This window comes from Sinocyclocheilus grahami, unplaced genomic scaffold (genome assembly GCF_001515645.1).
Source record: "Sinocyclocheilus grahami isolate Dianchi unplaced genomic scaffold, SAMN03320097.WGS_v1.1 scaffold995.1, whole genome shotgun sequence".
NCBI lineage: Eukaryota > Metazoa > Chordata > Actinopteri > Cypriniformes > Cyprinidae > Sinocyclocheilus > Sinocyclocheilus grahami.
Genome location: NW_015506174.1, coordinates 303,504 through 313,305, shown reverse-complemented (window position 1 = coordinate 313,305; position 9,802 = coordinate 303,504). Strand labels below are relative to the sequence as shown.

Here is a 9,802-nt window from a genome sequence, read left to right as displayed (position 1 = left end):
CAGTTGTTTCCTGTTGATATATATATATATATATATATATATATTATTTTTTTTTTTTACATCTAATCAAAACATGCTCAACCGTTTCCATTTCCTGACATGCTGTACATAAACCAGAATTATGTTTGCCGATTATATGAAGTGTTGCATTAAGATTAGTATGGTCCATTCTTAATCTAGTATATATACAATAAAGTCATTCCTATTTATATAATGATTCATTTTACCTTGTTTTATGTTACTTTGTATTCTATAAAAATGTCTTCCTTTTTTATGAGTTCCAGTAGTTCTGCCATTTACTCCTACAAACTTAATCACAGACTTTCCTTCTGCCCTGCTTAAAGTGACTGCTACGCTAATATTATCCATTTGAATTGCTTCTTTAGCCATTTTGTCTGCTGTTTCATTATCCCTACATGCGCTGGTACCCATAAAAATTGCACTACCCATTTGACTTATTCTATATAAAATGATCAATATCTCTATCAGTGTATCTTTCCTACATGACTGTAACGTTTTCAAGCTTGAAAGTGATGCCATTGAATCTGAACAAATTGCGTTCCCTTCCCTTCTTCTTCTTCTTGTTTATTCGCGAATCATTCTTTTGATTTACAAAAAAAAAAAAACAGTCCTCATTCTTGTAGACCAGTCAAATTAATAGAAAAAAATCTCACGACCTCTTACTGCTGCCAATTTAAATAATCAAAATGTATATATTTTGTTTTTAAGAAAAACAATCCTTGTATAATGTAATTGCACAACATAATTATACTAATAAAATAAAATATATAAAAAAAATTACCATTATTACAAAAAATAAATAAATTGTAATATTAATAAAAACTGATTGAGAGCAATCATGGTCATTTAATCCGAACGATATGAACTCTGTACACAATGTTATGTTTCTTTCACTTCATAATGGAGACCAAGATAATACACATTAGATTAGTCTATTTAATGTTTGATTATCATTTAACGCACAAGCCAGATGAAATAAATAGTGATTTCTGACAAGCTTCATCGCCGTTCTTTCTGAATAGAGCACTAAATGTGAACAGACTACATTGTTTCATCAACATTCGTGAGGACTAATATAATAATTATGTTGCATATGAAAGACTTTTATGTCATTGCCCGCCCGCTTTAGACCGGAACTTCCGGTTCAGATCTCTGTTTGATTTCTGGCGGTTTGTTTTGAACGTCTAAAACGCGAATGATATGATGACCATTTGTATTCATTTTTAACGTAGAACCCTTTCGTCCGTACGATGGACGCACAAGCCACATCTGTTCTTAATCGGATAATCCGGAGAATACCGAACAAAAATATAGAAAATCTTTTGAAGAAATGGAACAGTTTATCAGCAGATCAGCTGCGTGCCCTGGATTACACACGACCCAAATGGATGATAGTGGAACATGTCCTCAGTTTCTGTGAGGTGAGGTCAAATCCATTAAATGGCATACTACCGTTCATTTACCGTCGTTTTCATCTGATTTCCATACTGCTTGAGTCTGTTTTTAAATAACGATTTAAAACTATACTTTCAAATGAATGTATGTGTTCGGTGAATGCATATGACCTAATCCAAACCCAGTAACGTTAGACAGATTTCATGAAATCTTTAGCTTATGTTTTAACAGGGGGAAAAAAGGCAAGAAATAGGATTGTTATCTTCTATATTATCTGCAAAGCGATGTTTTGAAACATGTTGCGAATTTATGATTTAAAAAAAAAATAGTGAAGCAACACATTTGGAGTTGTTATTATTATTCAATTGGTTCTGGGACCCTTATCAGAACAGGCAGCGAGTTTTAGATATAGGAGTAAACGTTAACTAAAATAGGGCTGGGCAAAAAAAAAAAAAAATCGATTTTTCGATTAATTGTTCTTTTAAATGACGTCGATTCGATATCGATTCTCAAAAGCCCCGAATCGATCTTTTCCGGGATTTATTTCAGCACACATTTAAAACAAGATCTGATTAACGTGAATCTTATCATTAGTCTTCTCCACTAACGTTAGATGTCATCCTTATTTACCTTGCGCGATGTTACAACAGAAAGCCTGTCATTCATTCAGCGCTTATAATGGCCATACGCGTGATTCACAATGCTCAGGTGAAATGCTATAGTAATACTATAAATCTGCGGAAGCATTTGATATCACGCATAAGGCGCCATGATTTCCGCAATGAATGAATGGCGGACGGTGCGGTGCACTGTTTTGTTTACTACACACATACTAAAGCATTGCGGTGTTTTCAGCTTCTGCCGTCTCACTATATGATGATATGAACACGAATGTCATCTCCAGCTGCTCTGAGAATCACTTCATTAGCATTTACCGTTTCATTTGAGAAAACTACCGTCATATCACATACACAGCAGCTGCAGGTTCTTCACGGCAACCCGTCAAAAATAAAAGTTTAGTTTAACGTTCTACTGTCAGAATATATTACTATTTAGCAGTCTTAAGAGTCAATGCTACTACTGCTAATAAATATTAATAAAGCTTTGTTTTTAAAGGAATAATCATATCTGTTTTCTTTTTAATTTTAATAGTAAACCTCTGTTGTGCAGCACTTTGTTTGCCAAAAAATAAAAGGGTTTCATTTTCATTTGATTAGGATAAATTAAATTTATGTTTTATGCCTTCTTCTGATTACCAGAAAAATTAAGAACATTTTATAGGGCCCTATTATTGTTTAAAATACAGGCATGTGCTTCTTCATTTTTTTATTAATTCACCATTTGTAAACTGATGTTTATACTGTTCATTTTTTAGAAATATCAATATCAAAACGCCGATGGCCTCGTGGGCAGCGCGCCGACATGCAGCGCTTTGGGTGTCCCGAGTTCGAGTCCCGGCTCGTGGACCTTTCCCGATCACACCCCTCTCTCTCTCTCACCAACTTCTCTTCCTGTCGACCTACTGTCCTATCTAAATAAAAGGCATAAAATGCCAAAAATAAATCCTTAAAAAATAAATTTGTATTAAAACTATATTCACTGAATGTAGTCAAAAAATCGAGAATCGAATCGAGAGTGTGCAAATCGATTCGGGACATCTGAATCGATACCCAGCCCTTTGTTTAAAATCTCTCTCTCTCTTCCGCTTCCTCTCCATATTGTAGGAGAACAGACTTAACCTGAAGCACATCACTAATTTGGAAATGATCTGTGAGTAAAATTGACTTTTTTGTTAATACAAACATTTATCGTAATTTAAAAGTAAATATCTGAATTAACCCACTGAGCTTGACATTTTTTCTTCCATTAGATCATATAGAAAACCCTGATCAAGGCACCTGGCATGCATGCCAGTTTGCGGAGGCACAGGGTAAGAGTGTTTTATTTACGCATTTCATTGTTAAATTGATTTGAAGGAATGTACAATGAGCATAGCTTGGTACATGTTAAGCGTATGGTTCTTTTGACTTGTTTAGAGAAATGAATCATTGTTTAAAGCAGTTCCTTTTCGTTTTCTCCACAGATGATGCAGTGTGTGTAGAGTTGACACAGTTTAAAGAGCAGTTTAAGGCACACTTGCATGGGGTCATTCGGCATGTAATAACACAACTTCATTTGGCATTTAAGCTTTCAAATCCAGCTAAACTTTTTTCAGTTTAAGAATTCTAAGTAACGTCACTTAGTAGTCTATTTATTCAAAGCTTTTGATTTTGCTTTTGAAGATTTCCATTAAGATGAAGAAACATGAGGATGAGGCTATATGGATTCGGATTGCATGGGGAGACAACTTCAGCAAACCCAACCACCTTAAGCCAACTTATGTTGTGCACCACCTGCACACTTCCTATGTGTTTATATCCAACCTCATGGCCAAACACAAGATATTTCTTTGTCAGGTGACATTTGATATGTATATCCTTTTGGCTTTCCTTAGCCATCTTTTTTGGTGTGATATGTTTGTTCGACTTTGCTTTAATTTGTAGTGTATAACCAGATGTCGAGGCAACTTGATGCTCAACAGATTTGATCAATGGAATTTTTTTTTTCTCCCCACACAAAAAAATAAAATCTAATTTTTGTGTTTGTTTTGTTCATTCACGTTCGTAGGCATTAGTAATAGCCACTAAACATGGTTCTATAAAGGACGGCCACCTGAGCACCAGGAGTCTCACTGCAATGAGGGACTTACTTCTGAGACGTTATCAGCAGGTAACCCATCAGGGCTCTCCAAGTGGCAAAAAATCCAAATGTGTGCTTTACTTTATAAATAAAATTTACCTTGATTTTTTACATATTCAGCCTAATTAACTGCATACGTTTGTTTGTATGTTTGCATTTTCATAGTAAAGTTTATCAAAATTAATTTGTTAGTTGTGGTGATGCACTTAAACAAAAAAAAGAATAATTCAAGCATATTTTTACACTATAGAATACACCACAAAGGACAAATGTTGCAGTCCGATTGATAGGGTTCCTACGCAGTGTTCACTGCTCCCTACTCCCTAAGCACGGGATATCCATTGAAATTGACTTCGCTGACAATAATCGCTCATTTGGAATGCCCTGGAACGTCATCAAAGAAAGGCAATGACGGGGTCACGCAGATTATAATATAAAATAAATATTGTCAATTATTTTACTTTTAAAATTAAATATATATATAAAATACATATACGATTATGTATCTAATAAATGTACAAAATGTAATGTTTAGACTGTTGACAGATTGTAGTGGTCTCATACTTTCTTTCCCATACGCAGCCTCATAACGTTACTTGAGGTAAATAAAAATTGCCTCAGCTGTTTCTCACCGGTTTTACTTAGTTTCACCTCGTCACACAATACAATATGCAAATGTAACATCGCCATAACTATTCATAAATACTCTAATTTGTATAATAATAGCATTTATTGCAACCCCTTTCATTGCAGCCTAAAAAAACTCTTTCAATAGCTCTCCATCATTAGTTCTACTGGTGGCGTGGTGCGCAATGACAGTTGGGTGATTTTCCTTCTCCACTTCCTGTTAAGTGAATCGATGTTCCCTTATTCCCTATGCCATTCACAGTGCCCTTCGAACTGAACATGTTCGCTCCCTTCAGATTGAAATCTCACTTAAGATGGTGGAATACCCTGTGAAGTCCACTTACAGTCAAATGGAACGTACCTCTGCTTTTTTCACTGTCTCATTTTTAGTCCAAAGATGACATAATTTCCATTTATGTTGTTCTGCCTACTAGAATGTGGACATACCCTGATCACTTCCTAATATGATTTGTCTAGTTCCAAAGATGTCAATGTCAAGAATGCATTGAAGGCAATATTGGAGAATGAAAATATTGTTAAATTTAGAATTTTAAATTGTTGTTTGTGATTTTTTTCAAAGTAACAAAGTAAATGCTTGAAAATTTCACTTGCAGCATAAACATTAAACTTAGTTCATGTATTTTTATTTATTTTTAATTTAATTATTATTTATTTATTTTTTGGTTGTTGTTTTTTTTTTACTGATAGGCTTTCCCAAATGCACACTCAAGGATCCCACAGGAAAGAAACACCCTTTCATCCCGTATGTACATGTTTTTATTTTTGTGTATCTTACATAAGAATCAAAGCTGTTGATGTGAGGTGATAAATGTGGATAATCTCTCTCCACAAAGAATTGAGATGCTATAGATAGAGATAGAAAATGATAATGATAAATGAGATCGAAAACGTGTATCAATTCGCAATGAGAGCTTTAGGATCGTGAACCAAGTCATAAATTAAAAGCACACTAGATATAAGTTTATAACTAAATGGAGCATTCCAGTCAGATATCAGATTTAAATACTATAATAACATTTGTTCATAACAGATTGCCCTCATTACATTTTACGGAACTTGTGTTGTGTTAGCAGACATTCTTATTTAAATTAATCACTGTGCTATGCTTTGCTATTGTGAAAGCAGTGAGTGAATAGATGTAATATATCCTTGAGTTATATCCTGTGATATAACTTAACTATAATTAATCTATGTAGTTTTGTTGGTCTTTCCTTGTCTTTTTTTTACAGATCCCTGTATTGGAAAGGAACACAGTGACCATGAAGAGATGAGACATCAGATGTCCTGTGAGGCATTTGGACATAGCCCTTCACCAAAGCTAGAAACAGCAGTGTATAGAGTGAGTGTGTAAACCGCTGATCTCACATAACCACCTTTAGATTGAATATCAGTAGTTTATTTGTTATATAAAATTACATGTATTTCATTTCAACTAACCACAACAAACAAGCCTCTTGAAATTCATAAATGGGCTTTACTACACGGATCCTCTGTTTTCTCCTAGCTTGAGACCAGGTACAGGGGAAATGGCAACCACACCCTCAGTGACAGAGAAGAGTTCTTCAGAGGGGTGGTCAGGTTCTCAAGCAGCAGTCTGCTAGATTCCTTGCGCCACTGTGTTGCTTCAGGTGAGAGGTGACCGAAACCTTTCACTTGACAGAAGTCAAAATTGTCTGAAATTGCCTATGCTTCCCACTCGGGCCCTCAGCTTTTGTTTTTTTGCTTCACTGCAGTTAATAAAGTATTTATGTTTCTTTTGGCAGGCATGGCTGAAGGTCCAGTTACTCCGCTATTGTCAGCCATCACTCAGAGAGGAAGGAATTATTTTGTGATCACAGACAAAGGCCCTGGTGTTTCCAGCCAAGCATCAGCACAGAGAGCCTGATCACAACAGACATTGTAGAGAAAGATCAATTCAGCCGGGATGTGCATACATGAGAATATATATTTTGCATCCTGCAAACCAAAAAAAAACATTAGAGTAGTCATGTGTATATCAGTGTCATAAGAGGACACGTCTGAGACAGCTGTAATGATCACTGATCCAGCAAGGAGAGACAAAATGTTTTTACAGTTAACCTTGGTAATACAGCATGTATTATTTTTAGTATCATTTGAGCGTGGTTTGAATAAAGGTTTTGATTAAAAAAAAAGTTTTCCACAAATTTTTTTGTATATGTCTAAAAAACTTTGACAAACTTTCTTGCTTCATGCAACCAGTCAATATTGCATGACAGGATTCAATAATAAATGTTGACCATGAAAATTCTAATTTGGTTCACTCTTGCTATTTTGTAAGCATGAATACTTATTTTGCAATACTACATTTTTGGCTAAAATAAAACGTAACGTCAAAGTAAAGCAAATCTGAATGCCTCTGACATTGTCTGAAGATTTGCTTTTGTTCTATAAAAGAGAATATGTTGAAAATACACTAATTTGGTCTTTGGGACTGGGAACTCGACATCTATTTTTTCCCAGAAACAAGTTGAAATGGGCAATCACATTTCCCCAGTATTTTTGATTATCTGAAAGGCGCTCTGGCCCAGAGAACCCGGAGGCATCACTGCATAGAATTGAAGTATAGACGTATACATTTCTTGATGCAGCAGCAGATTTTTCTGGATTCTTTTTTCAATTAAATAAAAGTTAATGAAATTTAACAAATCTCAGAGTTTTTATTTAATTGCATTTTACAAAACAGCTTTTACTGATTTGGGGTTGTACAACAGCTGCAATAAATAAATATGTCCTCCAGAAAATGCATAAATGTAACACTTTGACATTGCCTCTTTTCTCTTCCAGCAACACTTTTTAGTGAAAAAAAATACAATTTCATAATTTGTAGTTTAATAACCTAGATGTCTTCTTTCTTCTCTTTTTACACTACCTATCTTCCCAACTCCTTTTACAAAGAGCTTATGTCATTCAGCGCCTCTAAGAATATGATCACCAAGCCATTTTGTCCACAGAATGGCCATCTATAGGCATATGCTTCTGCCAAGTTAATCACTTCACATACTGCACAGAACACCAGATATTCCACGTGAGTCTGACAAGTTGCTCTGAGCGGCCAGACATGTGAATACCACAACCCAGGTTGTGAATCCAAGCCTTTGCTTGTAAGAGGACATTGGCCAAAGGGGAGTTTACAGCAGCTCCATCATCTCAGTAAAACAGGTCAATGTATTCTTTGATGAAAATGTCTCAAGTCCTTAACTCTGTTTAAGAGTGCAGCCTCTATTACCTCAATATCACAACTGAAAGGTTTGTGTCGCAAACAAGATGCATTGCCAGTATGAACTGAGATAGCAGTTGGAGAATGGAGCGCCTGTGTTTGACCTTGAGGTGCATCCCCATTATTACCAAGTCAAGCTTAATTCCTAAAAATGTATATACTGGCTTGGAGCCAGACTGCTTTTCCCTGTGTTCGCTACATTCTCAAACTGTGGTACTAATAGACATCCATCAAGTTCAATAAACAGACTGCTCATTTCAGTAGGGGGAGTACTGTGTTTGTGAATGTGTTAATGATTGAAGAAAACTTCAAACTAATAGGCCATACCTCTGAATTAGGCCTCATGAAAGTGTGCAACATTTCACAAACATGTCCCCTGGATGTGTGTGGAAAATAATTACTTCTGAGAGACCATTCTGTGCTGGTGCTCTGACAATGGCTGTTTCTATTAAACACAGAATGGAGGGTCATGGAGACTTTGCTTGAATGAATAATGAAACAAATGCTTTCTGTTAGTGTTAGTGATCACATTATCGTGTATTTGTTTTCACATTATGGTTCACTTTTGTTGCAGTTTCTACTTTGAAACCTTTACAGCCTTTCAGAATATTTAGTTTTTGATAGGAGGAAATATTCTATAATCTTCTGACATTTTAGTGATGTTGCTCACTTTGCGCAGGAAGGGCCTCCTGCGTAAAACATGTGCAAAATCGGTTGTGCGGATCACTCCGCCGTGGCGACCCCTGATAAAAGGAGCAAGCGGAAGGAAGAGAGAGAGTGATGCTGCTCACTTCTGTTGTATACGTTGGGCTGTAAATGTTTACAGTATCAGTACTGTAATTGCATTTACAGTACAATGTCCTTACTGTATTTTATGTACAGTATTATTACCGTATTTTCATTTACAGTATCAGTACTGTAGAGTTTATTTTCATTCAGTTAAAAAAATGTACCTGTAAAAACAATCCAATTGTCGTACTGCACTGTAAACCATGATTTTTACCATACCCAGACCCTGGGGACTTTGTATCATAGAAAAACATACACATACTGAAAAGCAAAAATTGGCAAGTACACTACCAGTCAAAAGTTTTTGAACAGTAAGATTTTTAATGTTTTTAAAATCTCTTCTGCTCACCAAGCCTGCATTTATTTGAGCCAAAATACAGCAAAAGCAGTAATATTGTGATATTTTACTAAAAATAACTGTTCTATTTGAATATATGAAATTAGTTTGTGGTGGTGTGTTAAATTTCAGTCATTTTGACAGTAAAAGTTGACAAGCTCTCCGATGAGAAACAGCAGGAGGGGATTCAGGCTGCACCCTCTTTACAGAATTCCAGCTGATCTGACTTTCAATGCATTTGGTGCCACAAATGTTGACTGTCTGATCGAGGTTTCCCCGGTAACGCTGTACACAAAGCAGAGCTCCACTCACAAACACTGCATTATCAGACATTACAAGCAAGAAGAAATTAAAATGAGTTTCCTTCAGAAATACAGTGACATAAAAACATCCGCATCCGGTTTCTATTTTGAAACGTGCAGTAGGGATGGGCGATACCACTTATTTTGTTTTCGATACGATACCGATATTTTTCAAGGCAGTATCGTCGATACCGATTCGATACTTCTGAACTAAACTTTTAAATTATGAAATGTATTAAATTATTGAATTACTAAGAGTAAAATGGGTAATGATAAGCACTTAACTTTGTTTAAAACGCATTTTAACATTCAATACGCCTTAATTGTAACTTA

The 9,802-nt window shown here is 35.5% G+C and overlaps 1 protein-coding gene across 1 annotated transcript; it reads left to right on the top strand.

Annotated features, from left to right (window-relative positions):
• The first annotated feature begins 1,142 nt into the window (after window positions 1–1,142).
• Window positions 1,143–6,920, top strand: LOC107565337 (centromere protein N-like). The gene is made up of 10 exons (XM_016250556.1): window positions 1,143–1,442; window positions 3,141–3,186; window positions 3,287–3,346; window positions 3,500–3,573; window positions 3,699–3,872; window positions 4,084–4,185; window positions 5,491–5,545; window positions 6,033–6,142; window positions 6,308–6,431; window positions 6,567–6,920. Exons 1-10 carry the CDS (start codon window positions 1,272–1,274, stop codon window positions 6,686–6,688), a joined length of 1,038 nt encoding a protein of 345 aa, XP_016106042.1. The 5' UTR covers window positions 1,143–1,271; the 3' UTR covers window positions 6,689–6,920.
• The last annotated feature ends 2,882 nt before the right edge of the window (window positions 6,921–9,802 follow it).

Bases quoted from the DNA above. Each gene is read 5' to 3' on its own strand.
- LOC107565337 (XM_016250556.1), top strand. From the start codon at position 1,272: ATGGACGCACAAGCCACATCTGTTCTTAATCGGATAATCCGGAGAATA. The intron at 3,187-3,286 runs GTGAGTAAAATT...TTCTTCCATTAG, and splicing joins CACTAATTTGGAAATGATCT to ATCATATAGAAAACCCTGAT. The intron at 4,186-5,490 runs GTAACCCATCAG...TTTTACTGATAG, and splicing joins TTCTGAGACGTTATCAGCAG to GCTTTCCCAAATGCACACTC.